Genomic DNA, 15,770 nt, shown 5'->3' with positions numbered 1-15,770 from the left:
TCCCCCCCCCCCCCCCCCCCCCGTATCCCCTTCTTTCCTTCCTATCGCTTCCTCCTCATCACCTCACCTGCTTCCTTCCCGGTCTCCCCACTTCCTCTCTCTTTTCCTGGGACCTGCTGCCTGGCCCCGGATCCTCCCTGGCCCTTGACCAAGCTCTCCCTTCACAATCCCCCTTGCCCTGCAGCTGCCTGTCTCCTTGGCATCAGGATTCCGTGGACTCTGCACCCTTCCTGTGTGAGGAGTGAGGCCCTACAGGCACTTTACAACATGCACCACCCCCCATCTCCAGCCTTAAGCCTGGCTTTGTGCCTCTCTCTCTCTCTCTCTCATTCTGTGGGTCTCTTAGTTGCTTTTTCTTATCTTCCTCTTTCTCTGCCTCCATACTGCCCCCCCCTTTCCATCTCGATCTCTCCTATCTCATCCCAGGGCAGTGGACAATCCTATGTGTGGTCTGGGGACAGGAGGGCTGGGGTCCTGTAGATTGGAAGAAATTGAGGGCCGCAGGCTGGGAACACAGAGCCAAACAGCTCCTGGGAGAAAGTTTCCTGGAATTCAAGAAGCCCCTTTCCACACCCCTGCCCACCCAGAGGCCTCCCGCAGACCCTCTGGTGGTCCCTATCCTTAGGGACCACTCGGAGCAGCCCTCCATTCCACACACCTGTGTCAATAGGAAGCGCTGAGACCACCAGGCTCTAGCAGCTGTGGGGGAGTCAAGGATGAATAAGACTCAGGCTTTGCCCTTGTGGGGCTCCTAGGCTGGGGGAAAGGGCTCGACAAATATTCATTGAGCACCTATTATGTGTCAAGCACTGTGTTCACTTAACTATTTAGTTGGGTGGTCTTAGCAAGTCACCCATGCCGAGTCTGTTTGTTTCCTTGTGGGCAAAATGGGTTTGTTGTATATACATCATAGTGCCCAGAACATGTCCTACTAAGGGAGTTGGGGGATGGGCATAGGAGGTGTGGTCCTGAATCCAAATTGGTAAGAACTAGAAACTTCCAGGGCAGGACCCCAGATCCCACCCCAGACCCTGACCCAGTCCCCACTGGTTGCTAGGCATCCCTGATGGCGACTGACGTGTGTCAGCTGTCATCGTGGGGGATTGTTTGTTCCAGGGGGCTGAGTCAGCGCTAGGCAGCCTGGGGGGTGGGAGGCATGACACCCGCTGCCTGCTGGTGGTGCCAGCTCTGGGGCAGACAGACGGCACCCTTCCGCTCCCTGCTGGACCCTGTTGCTGTGTCTGGCGGGCAGGTGGCTGCCCAGAGTTCATGGGGAGAGGGGTGCTGCTCCAGATGGCCCAGCTCCCTCCAGGAAGCCCATGTTCTCTCCCTCCAAGCCGTCTGGGGTCTGAGATGCTTGGGGGTGTGGGCCCTGTGCGTGCCTCGTCCTAGGGCTGGTGCTGAGAGGAGGGGATCTCAGAAGGCTTTTCTTCCAGACCTCTTCCCATGCTAGCTGCACCCACCCACCCCCCACCCAGGTCTGTCCCATCGTCCCCTCAAACACCTGTTCCTCCCAGGAGTTCCCCATCCCAATGAGGACACTGCCATCTACCAGATGCCCGAACACCCAAAGGCAACTTGGGCCCCTCTGCCTCCACTCTGCTGCCATTCAAGCCCTCTGGAGTCTGGCTTCTAAATAGCTCTGGAATCCGTCCACACCTCTCCACCCTCACTGCCATTCTCCTCACTCAGATCACTATCAATGTGAGTCCTCCCCCCACCCACCCCCAACAGTTCTCTGGCCTGGCCTAAGCAGTTAAGAATTTTAACTCTGGAGTCTGAGTTAGAATCCATTCTTACCGCTGACTAGCTATGTGTAGCCTTGGACAAGTCACTTAACCAGTCTCAGTTTCTTTATCTGCAAAATGGATATAGCAGTACCTACGTCATCAGGTTGTTGCAAGCATTAAATGAGTTAGTAAACATAAAGCTGCTGGCATAGAGTAGGCATCATGTATGTCTTGGCTGGGACTGTTAGCCAATGTGTACCTCCTGCTTCATCTATCCTAAAACATTAGCCTGACCACCCTACTCTGCTGCTTTACACCCCTCAATGGCTCCCATTACTTTTAGAATTAGAGTCCAAACATCAGGAACAGCAGGTACAAAGGCAGAAGGTTGAGAGACTAAGGAACATTCAGGAAGCTGCAGATTTCATGGGGCCAGAGTGAAAAGAGGGAAGGAAGATGGGAATGTGAGAGATGGGCTGCAGATCCTGTAAGCTCAGACCAGATGTTTGGACTCCCTTCCCCCATTTGTTCACCGAACACCCACTCCGAGTCCAGTCTGACCACCCCCACCCCCCCATCGCTTCTAACGCTGGACCAAGCACCCCAGTAGCCCTGATCACCCTGGAATATAGTTCACAGTCCTCCCAAGCATATGAGGTCCTCTCAAGCAAGGGCTGTGTCCCAGGCTTCTGGGGCCCCAGTGGTCAGCACAGGGCAGATTAAGACACCATCTCTTGGAATGTTTTGGGTGGAGGCATCGTGAACATGGCTTGACTTGGGCATTAGCACACTAGGACTTGTTCCAGACTGTTGTGTGACCTTGAGCCAGGCCCTGCCCTTCCCTCAACCTCAGTTTCTCCACCTGTGCAGCAAGCTTCCATCTGGTCCAGTCCCCATGTGTGAATTCCTATCCCACAGAAGGGTGGATGGGGGGAACTCATAAACTGTTGCCCCCGCCCTGACGGGCACACGCCCCTCTCCCAGATCATAGCCTTTGACGAGCTGCGGACCGACTTCAAGAACCCCATCGATCAGGGGAACCCAGCGCGGGCAGTAAGTGATACATGTGCTGTGCTGAGGTGTGTCCGTCCGTCTGTCTTTCCATCTGTCGCAGGCGAAGGGGGGTGGGTGGGGAAGGGGAAGAAGGGGGTGTTGGGGGGGGGGGGACCGGCGGCTGTGCCCCTTCCTGTCTGTCCCCGCCCCCAGCAAACACCTGGCGCGGGCTCAGGGCTCGGGTTCCTCCTGGCGGAGCGGCCGTTGCCAGGCTCTGGGCCGTTGCCGTGGAGACGCGGGTGAAGGTCCCTCCATGGCGACGGTTGCCATGGGGACGGCGCGGCTGCTGCCCTGCCGCAAGCTGCTCTGGCGCCCCCTGGCGGCCACGTGCAGGTCGGCCGGGGACGTGGGGACGTAGGGACGGCGGCGGCGGCGGCGGCGGCGGCGGGGGGGGGGGGGGGCCCCCCGGGGGGGGGGGGGGACGCCCCTATTGCCCGCTCCTCCGCCTCCCCCATGGCGGCCTTTTCCTCCCCCTACAGCGCGAGCGTTTAAAAAACATCGAACGCATCTGCTGCCTCCTGAGGAAGGTCAGTGTCAGGGCTGGTAGCAGGAGGCTTCTAGCCCAGCTCAGCCCTACTCTCCTGTGACCCGCACCAGGGCCTTACCCCTCTGGGACCTGCTTGGTCAGCTCTGCCACCGGGAGGGAGTGGGAGGCTAGAGACCCCTTTAATCCCGAGGTCACGGTGGGGGAGGGGGCACCTCCCGAATCCCAGCTCCCCTCTGTGCCCTTGAAGCTGGGGTCTGTCCTGGCACCGGGCAGCTGACCTCTCATCCTCCCTCCCCAGCTGGTGGTCCCAGAATACTCCATCCACGGCCTCTTCTGTCTGATGTTTCTGTGTGCAGCAGAGTGGGTGACCCTGGGCCTCAACATCCCCCTCCTCTTCTACCACCTCTGGAGGTGAGGACCTCAACATCCCCCTCTCTCCCACCTCTGGAAACTGTCCTGGTGGGGCGTGGGGGAGTGAGGTGGAGAAGCAGGGGCAAGATGGGGGTGGACGCTTTGATGGTGGGCGCTCAGGCCCCTCCTTCACCCCAGGTACTTCCATCGTCCTGCGGATGGCTCCGAGGTCATGTATGATGCGGTCTCCATCATGAATGCTGACATCCTCAACTACTGCCAGAAGGAGTCCTGGTGCAAACTCGCCTTCTACCTGCTCTCCTTCTTCTATTACCTGTACAGGTGAGGAGGCCCTGCTCATGGCAGTCAGAAGTCAGGGAAGGGATGCTCTAGGTCCCATGCTTCCAATCCTAGGAGTGGTTGGGCCCCAAGTTTCTGCCTTTTTCCCTTGAGGACTGAGGGCAACCCAGGGTATGGGGGGGGGGGGGGGGTGGCCAGTAGCTGGGCCTACTCAGGACTTGGCTCATTGCCTCATCTCCCCACAGTATGGTTTATACGTTGGTGAGTTTCTAAGGGGGAAGCCGGCCAGGGAGCAAGCCCAGAATGGACCGGACGCCTGTGCACCCCCAGCCCTGCCCCTCGGCCGCAGAGGCCTCAGCCCCGGGGAGGGAGGGGGCACTGGTGCCCCCAGCCTCCTCTCCACGCCCCCCCCCCAAACTGCTGCTGCGGGGACCTCCCGCCTTCAGAGCCCCCTCCCCTTGGACTAGGGCTGGGCAGAGCTCTAAATAGGGGCAGGGGCTCCTCTGCCAGCCTGTAGGCATGGCAGTCAGTCTTGGAAGGGGTGGAACCTCCAGCCTTGTCCACTTCGGTGGGGGGGGGGGGGGGGGACACGGGCCCTGCCAAGGGGCAGGGCTTGACCCTGGAAGTTCTAGGCCACCCCCCTCCACCCCCACCCTGAGGCTCCCCCTGCAGGTGGGGGGGGTACCCACACCGGGAATGAGCAGGCTCAGCAGGGGGGCAGCCCCACCCCTAGTCTGCCCTCTCCCCTCCCCCAGGCTCTCTCTCCAGATCTCCCCCTTCCCCATTCCCACTTGCCCCAACCCCAGCCTGTCCTGTCTCTTGGACCTATTTTCTATGTTGCCTGGAGGAGTCCGGCACCCCCTCCCCGGCCATTTGTGACAAAATATGAATAAACTACTGCAAACACGTGGGCCCCAGTTCTGCTCCTGAAAGGCTTGAAGAGGACATGGGGGCAAAGGGACTTATAGGGGACAGCCCTGAGCTAAATCCTCAGGACAGAGGCTCAAACCACTGGCCCATCGAACCCTCCAGGGACCCCCTCAGATGGATCAGAGAGGCCTTCGAGGTCTCCTTGGCAGCTGCTCCCTTCTGTCCTCACTTTCCTGGTCACAGCCAAACAGCTATTGCTGCTAAAACCCTTCCATCTGCCTTTCAAAGCAGTATCAAGACCACCAACTCCAGGAAGCCCTCTCCTGGGTCCCTAGAGCCCGATAAACCCTGGGCAATGGAGACCACCCCCCCCCCCACCACCACCACCACCTCAGGCCCCAGGAACAAGGGTCAAATACAATCAAGGAAATCAAATCTTCAATATATGGAAAAATCAGTGCCAGTGGGAGCCAAAGGTCACCGGATCAGGTGGAAGGTCAGCCAATATATGATGAGGGGCTGGAAGGCTGCAGCTCCCAGAGTCAGGTAGAGCTGGAGACGCTGCCGGGGAGCTGGGCCCCCCATAGTGTCGGGGCCCAGGGCTGCTGTTCGCAAAGAGCGCACCTAGAAGAAAGGAGAGAGCTGAAGCTGTGCCAGGACGGGGAGGCTCGGCCCCAGCTCCAACCCCGGGGGAAGAGGCGGGAGGGGCAGCCCCAGACTCACGATGAAGTACATGAGTGAAGACGAAGTCCAGGCCAGTGCCACATAGTAGCCATCGCTGCCGAAAAGCAGCCCTGTGAGCACACTGAGGATCATCCTGCAGGGGTGTGGGGTGTTGGGAGGGGTGGGGGGAGAGGAGAAAGAAGATGTTGGAGACCTTCCAACGATCCAGGCCTGAGACCGGCCCCACCACCCAGCCTAGACCCTGACCACCACCGCTGGGGCCCTTTATCTCCAATCTGTCCCCACAGGGTCCTAGACTCAAAATGAATCTGGCAGGCCTAGGACTCAGCCCTAGCACCTGGATCTGAGACCTCCTTCACGACCCCAGCTCAAGGCCCTTCTCCCCTGTGTTCCCGGAGCGGCTCTCCATACATTCTTGATCTAACAACGGTACACAGTTCCCGAGACGAGTGCGAAAGAGTGCAGGGGTACTCACCCCACATATTTGTAGCCGCTGTAGGCTAGCAGGTGGAAGGTGCTCAGGTCACTGCGCACGGTGGCCAGGTAGACGCCCAGGAGCAGGGCTAGCACCTCCATCACGACCCACACCAGCGCCGTGCTTGCACACAGGCCCAGCACTTCTGGGGAGAACCTGTGGCCACGAGGGGGTGGGGGTGGGGGTGAGTTCAGACACCAGCCATCCTGTTTGGCAGGTTGAGCCTGAGGACATGGGGTGGGCTTAGGACCTGCCAGAGGTCCCCTGGGGAGGTGAGGAGAGCAGTCAGGAGGGAAAGCTGGTAGGAACGGAGGAGGGCCTTGGCACTGACCTTTTCTGAATGCCCAGTGCCATCCCAGCCAACAGCACGTAGGTGATGAAGGCCATTGCTGCCAAGAGCCAGAGAGATGCCGTCAGCCTGTTTTCCTCAATCCGAACCCCCTAACTGGGTATTTGAGGCCATTTACACTCCCCACCTTCTCCCTATACTTCCTTCCCTGCATATCCCCTCATGCTCAGCCTCCATAGTCAGCTCCCCAATACCCTGCCTGCTCAGCTCTCTCTCCCTGTGTAAATGCTACCTGACCCTTCTCTCAGGACCACCAAGCTGCCTCCTTCCCTATCCCTGTGCTAGGAAATTTACCAGCTTCCTGCTGTGACTCTAACTACATCACAGGCCAAGGGCATTGCTAATCCTAGATGAGCTGGCAGGGGCCAAACTGATCTCACACAAGACTATAGGACCAAAATACAGGCTTGAAGACAACTCAGGCTGTCCCTGGAGTCCAGGCCATGAGGATGACTTCTTCTTACGTCTGGCCATTGGCACTGGCTATGGCTCTGGCCATCCTGCCAACATAGAGGGCTCCAGGTTTACCTCTGCTGTTTGCACAAAAGCTCAGAGCCAGTGGGAGCTGGGCTTTCACAGCAACTGTAACTCTTCAGCCCTGTTCTCTGCCCCCTGAAGCACCAGAACTGATGTGCCCACCAAAGAGCACAGGGTCTGGAGTCAGGAGCCAGCTCTATCACCTATAAGCTACGTGGCGTCAAAGAGATTCGAGTCTCTCTGATCCTTGGCTTCAACATGGAAAACAGAGATGGCAGTTCCTGCCTTACCAGGTGGCTCTGAGAGAAAATGGAATGAAGGATGGAAGAACCTGTGGCCCTCCCAGAGCAACTGGGCTGACTGGCTGCCCTCACTAGCACTGGCTGCTCTAGCAACCCCGCTGAGGGCTGACCCGGGCACACTCACCCCTACTCTAGGGTACCCACCACGGGCTGCGCCTTGTACAGGCCCCGGGACAGAGAGGAGTCAAATGCAGAGTCTGCCAGCCACTATACAACGTGGGCGGCCTGACCCCGTGCCATGTGCCAGGTGGACGGGCGGTTATGGGAGCCCATAAGGGAGTGATCACTTCCTCAGAGGAGGAAATGTTGGAGCAGGACTTGGGGGGTAAGTAACAACAATGACAGTAATGATTTAAAGTGTGCTTCCTGCTGAGCACACATCACCTCACTGAAGCTCCACCGCAATCCTTTGTGGTAGAGACTGTGGTAATTCCTGGTTTCCGGAAGAATAAAAGTAGCCAGCCTGAGGTCCCATAGCTGGAAGTTGCAGGGCCAGGTCTAAACCCAGAGCTCCAGGCTGGAGAGGGACATGGTCCCAGTCAAGAGGCAAGAAGGTCTCCAAAGGGAACACCCTGAGGGCACTGAAGGCACAGCCAGGAAATCCCTCACCGGTCCCCCTACTCTCGCCTACCTGGCGTCTAGCAATCGCCACACACAAAAGCACCAAAAGCAGATGCTGAATCGACGCGTGAGCCTCTCTCTTCTCACTGGTGCCTCGAGGCACAGGTCCCCCCACAACTCCCAGCCCAGGTCAAAGAAAGACTCACTGGGGATATAGAGGTCAGGGGCGTTGAGATCTTGCCGTGGTGGCAGAGGCATGTCGCGACTGTACTGCACTTCCCAGTTCTGGCGGCGGCGGCGGCGGCCAGGTCAGGAGTAAAAGATGAGAAGAGAAGAAAGGGCGTTGAGGTCTGGGGGCCAAACTCTGGGAAAGGATGAGGGAGGCACAGGGCCCCGCCAGTTCACCTGGTAGGCAGCTCACCTGGTGTGTATAGGGGAAGACCAGTAGCCCCAACTTCTTGGCCACATAGGCTGTGTCCACAGCAAAAAAATACTTGAGTTTGTTCACAGACACAAAACGGTGCAGCTGGGAGAGGAGAGAGGAGGCTGTGGGCAAGCTGCACACCAAACCTCAGGGTGCTCCAGGGTGTGCTCCTTCCCTGAGGGCTGCTGTGACAATTAGGTGGGATCCCGTGATGCCCCAGCCCTGGCCAGAAATCTTGCCACCCTTGCCCTGGGGGCAGGCCACACCTCCTTGTGCACCATGTCCTTCCCATGGGATGCGATGGAGCTGCCATAGGCCATAGCCACGTTGGCCATGGGGTCCCCAAGCAAGTGGTTGACATTGAAGGCCACGTCGGCTCCTGGGGCTGGGTATCCCCCTGGCTGGCTGGAGTAACCACCGCTTGTGTCATCGAAGAGGGGAGGGGGATCTGGAGCTGCCCGGGCCCTGTGCTTGGAGCCTGTGGGTTTGTAGGTACTAGAGTAGGTGACAGGAATACCAAGCATGAGCCCAAACCACCACCCCCTCCCCAGACTGCGCAGCCCTGTATGGGTCCTGGGGGCACCAAGCAATCAGTTAGTGAAATACATGCTGGATGGGGATAGGTAATCCAGAAAGAACTTTGAAGAAGGACCCTTTCCCAGAGGTGTTAAATGTAGGCAAAGAAAGAGCTAAGGCAGCACCTGGAAGTGGTTGCCCACCTGGGGGCTCCTGGGGGTCTTCTCAAGGGAAGTGATCTCTGAATTGAGCCTTGGGAGAGTGAGTAGAAGTTTACTAGGTGGAGAAGATAACTGGGAAGGCATCCCGCATAAACAAGAGTGGGAAAGAAGACAGCTGAGTACCCAAAGGCCCTGCGCAGTGGCGAGGGCCCCTACCAGGGTCATGACAGGTAAAGAAAGTTTTGGAGGCAGACTCCGTTTGTGCTGGTCTAGCATGGGCAACCCAGCTGTGCTGTCACCGCCCGATCTCGGGATTGGGCCGAGGGCGAAGTCCGGGACGCGTTGCTGAGTCGCGCAGGGCGGAAACCCGAAAGACACCCGCCGCCCCGGGGAGCGGTCACGGCTGCCCCTCTCCCTCGGGGTGAGAGGGCCGCGCCGCCGACCCTCCTCCGGCCGGTCGGGCCGCGTCCCACCCGCCCCGCGCCCCACGCACCGTGGGCTCCGTATCCCGAGTGATAAGCCATGGCCGCGATGCTGGCTCTCCCCAGGGGCCCGCTGCGCCGCCTCGTGGGTGAGAATACTAATAAGGCAGCAGCTCCGCACCCTGAGCACCGACTGAGGTTATGGAGAAGCCCGACACGTCCGCGAGCTCTTCGACCACAGCCGCCATGTCCGCAGCGTTATCCTCCGTCGCCTGCCATTGGCTCCTCGGCGGCGCCAACTCGCCCCTCCCTTCTCCCAATTGGCTGCTGGCGCGGCCTCGCTGAATTGGATTCGGCAGTAGTCAACTTCCGGGAGGAGGATAGGCGGAGCAATTCGAGGCACTCTCGGATTGGATGTTGCGTTTGCTAGTTTGTGCCCAGAACAGCCAATAGTTGGGTTAAAGTAAGAGGGTGTTGAGAATTATTTCCGCGCCTGCGCAGTGGGGTACTTGACGCTCGCCCTGCCACGACTACACCGGTTGGAGACCTGGAGGAGGCGGGAGTCCGGGAACCAAGTTTCGCTCGCCGGATGTGCTCCAGGAGGGGATGGGTCGGTGGGGTTCTATCAAGTCCCACCCCTCGGGGCTCCTGCCTCTCCCTCTCAATGCTCTCTTTCCTCTCCCGTCCTCCATACTCCCCCCAGCCCTGGAGCGGAGCCCAGGCAACCCGCGAGGTGTTAGTAGGAGGCCGCGCCGGGTAGTGACAGCGCGGCCAAGCGAGCCCCGGAAGCTGGCTCCTCCCCCCGCTCCCACCCCTCCTTCCCGCGCGGGTGCTGTCCGTTGTCCGGTGCTGAAATATCCCACAGCCACTGACGGCTATCCTGCAGACCCCGGGACCCTGCTGCTCTTGAGACACACGTACACACTACAAATATTGAAAATTCCAGAAGGTCTGAAATCCCAGAGATTGGGTCTGAGCTCTTGATTGAGGGTCTGGGCTCTTGAGACACACGTACATTACAAATATTGAAAAATCCAGAAGGTCTGAAGTCCCAGAGATTGGATGGTATCGTTCGTTGGGACAGGATCCTGCACCAGTCCTGGCCCGTCAACTCTCCCGTGGTCCAGCCGATTTAGGGGGTGGAGGTGTGCTGATCCACCTCCTGAAGCTGCAGCTGATACTCCTGAGTCATTGCTGCCCTTGCCGCCCATCTTAAAGTGAAGCTGGGGTTTCCTTCCTCTCCGCCCAGTTTCTGACCACTCGCACCCTCCTCGGCAACAGTCTTCAGGGGCCTCTCTCACACACTTTCAGCCACCACTTTCTAGAGAGCAAAATCAGGTCCTCTGCGATCTGCCTCTAGTTAGCTAGCCAGTGTCTGGTTACACCAGGTTACTCTCCTACTGTCTGAACACAACCCACGTGGTCTAATCGCAGTGTCTTTGCTCAAAAGTCCCCTCCACCTGGGATGCCCCTCCTCCTCATATCCATTTGTCGAAAGTCTAGTTATCCTTTAAGAATCAGTTTGACTTGTGTCTCAGAGAGACAAAGGGAACAGAGGAATGACCTGGCTGGGGGTTGAACCTGGAGGCCGAGTTCTAGGCTCCCTCTGGGAACACCACTTTGCCCTGTATGTAAATTCCATTAGGACAGGCCCTGTGTCTTTCTCCACTCCTACCCTTGTCTTCACAGTGCCAAGCGCAGTACTTGGATATAGAAGATATCCAATACACATCTGTGCCCAATAAATAAATAATCAATAAATAAATGTAGCCCTGGGTCAGTCCTTTACTCTCTCGACCATTTCAATACCTCATCTTCAAATGGGTAGGCATATTAAACTGAATGGTCTTTGAGTTCCCTTTGCAAAAAAAAAAAAAAAAAAAAAAAAAAGTCGAAAAGCAACCCAACCTAGCATTCCCTGTGTCCCACCAACTGATTGTCTACCTTGAGGGCTAGGTCCAGACCCAGAGGCAGATGGGCTGAGGCCCCTGAGGGCCAGGGAACAACACTGGGGCCACCACGTGGAATGAGGGTGTCCTCCCATGAAGGACAGATCCCATTCCCCTGTACGTCATGATGAATGCTTGTGCACCTTTCTACTCCCATTTCTCAGATGGGAAAACGGAGGTTGAGGTGAAAAGTGCAGGCCCAAGGTCACGAAGCTTGGGGCCCTGGGTGTCCTGGCCTGCGCAACCTGCCTGCTCTACGTGAAGCCCGCACCTCGGGCCAGCAAACGAGGCGTATCTCACCTTTCTGGGTTGTGACCGCTTTCTCCCCTACACGCAAGGCTTCCGGGGTGGGGTCCAGGTGGGCTTAGGCTTGGGCCTACACCTCAGAGACGGGACCGCGGGGGGTATTACCCATCTTCGAGATTCCCTGTCCTCATTTTACAGCAGGGGCAACAGGCTCTGAGAGCAAGGACTCGGCCAAGGTCGCAAGCGCCAGCGCGGCGGGAGGGGAACCCAAGCTTGGGTCCGCCAGACTGGGGTTCTCGGGGGCGGAGGCAGCGCCCGCCGGTGCCAGGCGCTGCCGGCGGCGCCGCGGGTGCCGCGGGGGCGGGGTCAGCGGAGGGCGGGGCGCCGGGCACCGCGGCCGCCAACGCTGCCGCCGCCACCGCGCTCGAGCTCGAGCTCCGCGCACTCCCTGTGCGGCCGCTGAGCCGAGCGGACGCCCTCGGGGCCGCGCCGCAGCCCTCTGCGCTCCCCCCCTATCATGCCCGGGGCCCGGGCCCGGGCCGCCCAAGCAGCCAGGACACCATGCCCGAGGGCGGCGGAGGAGACAGCGGGGAGGTGCCCGAGTTCATCCCGGACGGCGAGCCGCTGCGGGAGGAGGTACGGCCGCTGTGTGTTGGGGGGCCGGAGCCGGGGCTGGAACAGGGTGAGGGGGACAAGGGAAGGGGCCAACCCCAGGACAGGGGCTGAGGAGGGAAGTCCCCAAACCCCTGTTGCCAATGACGTCATTAGGGTAGCCGGCGCCCTGCGAGGCTAGGGGCTCGCGTGGGGGTCGGGGTGGGGCGGCTGGAAAGGGAGGAGGGGGCGATTCCAACCCCGGGCGCCCCTTCTTCCCGCCCCCCGCCCTCCTGTGACGTCAGCGCCCGGCTCCTGCGCGCCCTCCTTCCGCAGCGCTGCCCCTCACCCCCAAGGCCCCGGGGTCAGGCCCCCGGCCCAGCCCAGCGGCTCACGAGGTGCCCGGGCGGCGCCTGCAATGCAGCAGCGGTGGCCGGGACTTGGGGGAGGGAGCGGAGGGAGGAGGGAAAAGAGGAAAGGAGGAGGCCTCCGGTTCCCCTTTCTCCTCTCCCCGTGCTGAGGCCACAGGGCCCATCCTGCTGGCTGGGACCCCCAGGGTGGCCCCTCCTCAGCCCTAGCCAGGGAGAGGGTCCTCAGGGGCCTGGAGCCCCGTGTGGGGTGCTGGGGTGATAGGTGGTGAGTGGCTCTGTGTGTTTGGGCGGCTGTGGTGCGCCTGCGGGCGTGTGAATGTTAGTCCGCGCCCCTCACACCTCGGGTGACGGCGGGGGCCTCGGCTGGAGCGATGTGGTCACGCGTGCATGTGTTCCGTCGCGGGTGGGTTTCTTCTGCGGAGTCTAGGGTGGGTGTCAGGTGGCAGTAGGGGTGGGGTTGGGGGTTGCGCACTGTGGTCAGGTGAGGGTCTGGCGTGTAGCCGGGCCTCCGTCGGTGTGTCATTGGTATTTGCGTGTGTGTCCTGTGGTGGGCGGGTCTGGGTGGGGTGTGTGCCTGTGTGCGTGGGCGAGCGCGTGCGCCTGGGCACCACGTTCCGGTTTGAGGGGTTGTGCCCCGGGCACTGGGGAGGGTCTGGTGCCTGGGATGAACGGGCAGCGCGCACGTCTGTGGCTGGTGGGTCTGTGACAAACACGGTGGGGGTGTGGAGGTGTGGGTGCGTGCATCCGACTGGCCCTGCGGGTCGTGGTGGCGATGTGTACCTGTGGTGGGTGACTGGCGGGGTAGGACAGGCCACCCTGGGCTGGGCGGGGCGGGGGGGGGGGCGTTTCCTCTCCTCTCGGGTCCCAGAGTTTGGAGTCATGGCCCCTTGACTCCACCTCTGCTGTCTCCACCAGGCCACCTCTCCCTTCTCTTTCTTTTTCCCCTCCTTTCCCCACCCCCTCCCCACTTCGGTGTCCACAGGCCCCCTGGAGGTGAGGTGGGGGCTGGGCGGGCAGGGGAGGGCAGGCCAAACCCTCTGGGCCTGGGAGTGGCCCCTGCTGCCCAGCAGCTGTGTTCCACCCCCTCCGTCCTGGCGCAGATGGGGGATGGAGGGGGATGGAGGGGGATGGAGGGATGGAGGCGGGGGGACGCGCTCCATCTGCTCCCCCCAGACTCACACCTCCTCCGTTCCCAGCTCTTCCTCTTTCTCACTTAAGAGCTTCTCCCGAGTCTCCAAGTTGGAACCAAAGGACCAGAGGGAGTCTCAGGGAAACAGACCCTGTGCTGAGATCGCCACGCGGACGATCTCGTTGGATCCTCCCAAACGCCCCAGTTTACAGATGAGGAGACTGAGGTCCAGAGAGGGACCTGCCCGAGTCATACGGTCAGTGGTGGAGCTGGCACTGCCTCCCGAGCGGTGGGGCTCTAAAGCGCATGCTCTTCACCGTCAGGACCCCTGCCGCCCTGGCCTCCCGTGCCAACAGGCCCAGGAACCGGGGCCCAGCGAGGGCAGGAATACGGCCAAGGCCACACGGCAAGTTAAGGGTAGAGCTGGGACCAGCGCTCAGTTTTCTCAGTGGCCAGTCGCGTCCCTTCTTCTCTTGGCAGAGACGGGTCTGTCTTGTCCCTAGGTGCCCTTGGCGGAGATGATGGGGCACAGTGGAGGACAGGCTCGGGGCAGATGGGCCCGAGTTGGACCCCTGCGGCTCCACGGAGTTAGAGCTAGAAGGGTGAGGCACGGAGCAGGGGGCTCGCTCCCCCGGAGCCTCGGTTTCCTCCTCCGTGGAGTGGGGAGCGTCGCCCCGCCTCCCTCGCGGGGCTTCGGCAGAGGGCCAGGCGTGGCCGAGGCCGAGGCCCCGTCCTGACCCGCGCCTCTCCTCTCTCCGCCCCGCAGCAGCGGCCCTTGAAACAGTCCCTGGGAAGCTCCCTGTGCCGCGAGTCGCACTGGAAGTGCCTGCTGCTCACCCTGCTCATCCATGCCTGTGGCGCCGTGGTGGCCTGGTGTCGCCTGGCCACGGTGCCGCGGCTGGTCCTGGGGCCCGAGGCGGCTCTGGCCCGCGGGGCCGGGGGCCCGCCGCCCACCTACCCGGCCAGCCCTTGCTCTGACGGCTACCTATACATCCCGCTGGCCTTCGTGTCCCTCCTCTACCTCCTCTACCTGGCCGAGTGCTGGCACTGCCACGTGCGGTCGTGCCAGGCGCCGCGCACCGACGCCAACACCGTGCTCGCCCTGATCCGCCGGCTGCAGCAGGCGCCGCCCTGCGTCTGGTGGAAGGCCACCAGCTACCACTACGTGCGGCGCACCCGCCAGATCACCCGCTACCGGAACGGCGACGCCTACACCACCACGCAGGTCTACCACGAGCGGGCGGACAGCCGCACGGCCCGCGGCGAGTTTGACTACTCGGCCCACGGCGTCCGCGACGTCTCCAAGGAGCTCGTGGGCCTGGCCGACCACGCGGCCACGCGGCTGCGCTTCACCAAGTGCTTCAGCTTCGGCAGCGCCGAGGCCGAGGCCTCGTACCTCACCCAGAGGGCCCGCTTCTTCAGCGCCAACGAGGGCCTGGACGACTACCTGGAGGCCCGCGAGGGCATGCACCTGAAGGACGTGGACTTCCGCGAGTCGCTCATGGTCTTCGCGGACCCCCGCAGCCCGCCCTGGTACGCCCGCGCCTGGGTCTTCTGGCTGGTGTCCGCGGCCACGCTGTCCTGGCCGCTGCGCGTCGTGGCGGCCTACGGCACGGCCCACGTGCACTACCAGGTGGAGAAGCTCTTTGGCGCCGGCTCGCCCCCGCCCGGGGCCGTGCCCAGCGGGCCGCCGCTCTCCCGCGTGGCCACGGTGGACTTCACCGAGCTCGAGTGGCACATCTGCTCCAACCGGCAGCTGGTGCCCAGCTACTCGGAGGCCGTGGTCATGGGCGCCGGCGCCTACCTCCGCGGCTGCCAGCGCTGCCGTCGCTCCCTCAGCAGCAACTCGCTGCCCCCCGCCCGGCCCAGCGGGCCCCGCCTGCCTTTCAGCCGCAGCCGGCTCTCCCTGGGAGCCGGGGGCCGGGCCACCCCGGGGGTCTTCCGGAGCCTGAGCGGGGGGCCGCTGGGGCGCCGGGCAGAGGACACGGAGCCCCTGGAAAGCCCACCGTGTTACGAGGACGCCCTTTACTTCCCGGTGCTCATCGTCCACGGCGACGGCGGCTGCCAGGGGGACGGGCAGGGGGCGCCCTGAGACCCGCACGGCGCCCAGAGCGGCCTCCTCCCCGCCGTCCCACCGTGGGCTCCGACGCCAGAGCGGTCGGTCGTCGTCCAAGACGGGAGGGAAAACAGACCAGCGCACGGGGGGGGGGGGTGGGGCCAGGCCCTTAAACAGACTGAAGGACCGGAGGGCGTAAGCGGACGGACGCGGCCGAAGTTGAGTCTCTGAACCGTCCCGGCATGGCTCCCGCCCCCCCCCCCCCC

At 61.6% G+C, this 15,770-nt stretch overlaps 3 protein-coding genes across 5 annotated transcripts in view; 2 read left to right on the top strand and 1 right to left on the bottom strand.

Moving 5' to 3' along the window:
• Nucleotides 1-4,827, top strand: part of CNIH2 (cornichon family AMPA receptor auxiliary protein 2) — a 6,101-nt gene extending 1,274 nt beyond the window's left edge. The window contains exons 2-6 of the mRNA XM_049642712.1: nucleotides 2,715-2,783; nucleotides 3,263-3,310; nucleotides 3,569-3,681; nucleotides 3,820-3,963; nucleotides 4,167-4,827. Coding sequence (XP_049498669.1) covers nucleotides 2,715-2,783; nucleotides 3,263-3,310; nucleotides 3,569-3,681; nucleotides 3,820-3,963; nucleotides 4,167-4,194 — 402 coding nt within the window. The 3' untranslated portion in view covers nucleotides 4,195-4,827. The remainder of the gene's footprint in view (nucleotides 1-2,714; nucleotides 2,784-3,262; nucleotides 3,311-3,568; nucleotides 3,682-3,819; nucleotides 3,964-4,166) is intronic.
• Nucleotides 4,828-5,207: 380 nt separating this feature from the next.
• YIF1A (Yip1 interacting factor homolog A, membrane trafficking protein) lies at nucleotides 5,208-9,442 on the bottom strand. 3 transcript variants are annotated; one of them, XM_049642689.1, is made up of 8 exons: nucleotides 9,234-9,442; nucleotides 8,330-8,541; nucleotides 8,061-8,165; nucleotides 7,846-7,924; nucleotides 6,282-6,339; nucleotides 5,951-6,106; nucleotides 5,515-5,608; nucleotides 5,208-5,415 (listed from the first exon to the last, which is right to left on the bottom strand). In XM_049642689.1, the coding sequence occupies exons 1-8, from the start codon at nucleotides 9,262-9,264 to the stop codon at nucleotides 5,269-5,271; spliced, it is 882 nt and encodes a 293-aa protein (XP_049498646.1). In that variant the 5' UTR covers nucleotides 9,265-9,442; the 3' UTR covers nucleotides 5,208-5,268. The 3 variants fall into 3 exon arrangements, with proteins under 3 accessions (XP_049498646.1, XP_049498637.1, XP_049498654.1); XM_049642680.1 differs by lacking the exon at nucleotides 9,234-9,442 and having other exon boundaries at nucleotides 8,330-8,602; XM_049642697.1 differs by lacking the exon at nucleotides 9,234-9,442 and having other exon boundaries at nucleotides 5,344-5,439; nucleotides 8,330-9,198.
• A 2,336-nt stretch (nucleotides 9,443-11,778) lies between these two features.
• TMEM151A (transmembrane protein 151A) lies at nucleotides 11,779-15,770 on the top strand. Its single transcript, XM_049642672.1, has 2 exons — nucleotides 11,779-11,993; nucleotides 14,215-15,770. The coding sequence occupies exons 1-2, from the start codon at nucleotides 11,919-11,921 to the stop codon at nucleotides 15,538-15,540; spliced, it is 1,401 nt and encodes a 466-aa protein (XP_049498629.1). The 5' UTR covers nucleotides 11,779-11,918; the 3' UTR covers nucleotides 15,541-15,770.

The sequence above is a fragment of the Panthera uncia genome, chromosome D1 (assembly GCF_023721935.1).
Source record: "Panthera uncia isolate 11264 chromosome D1, Puncia_PCG_1.0, whole genome shotgun sequence".
Lineage (NCBI taxonomy): Eukaryota > Metazoa > Chordata > Mammalia > Carnivora > Felidae > Panthera > Panthera uncia.
The sequence above is the reverse complement of the archived record's forward strand: the minus strand, read 5'-3'. Positions and strand labels throughout refer to the sequence as shown.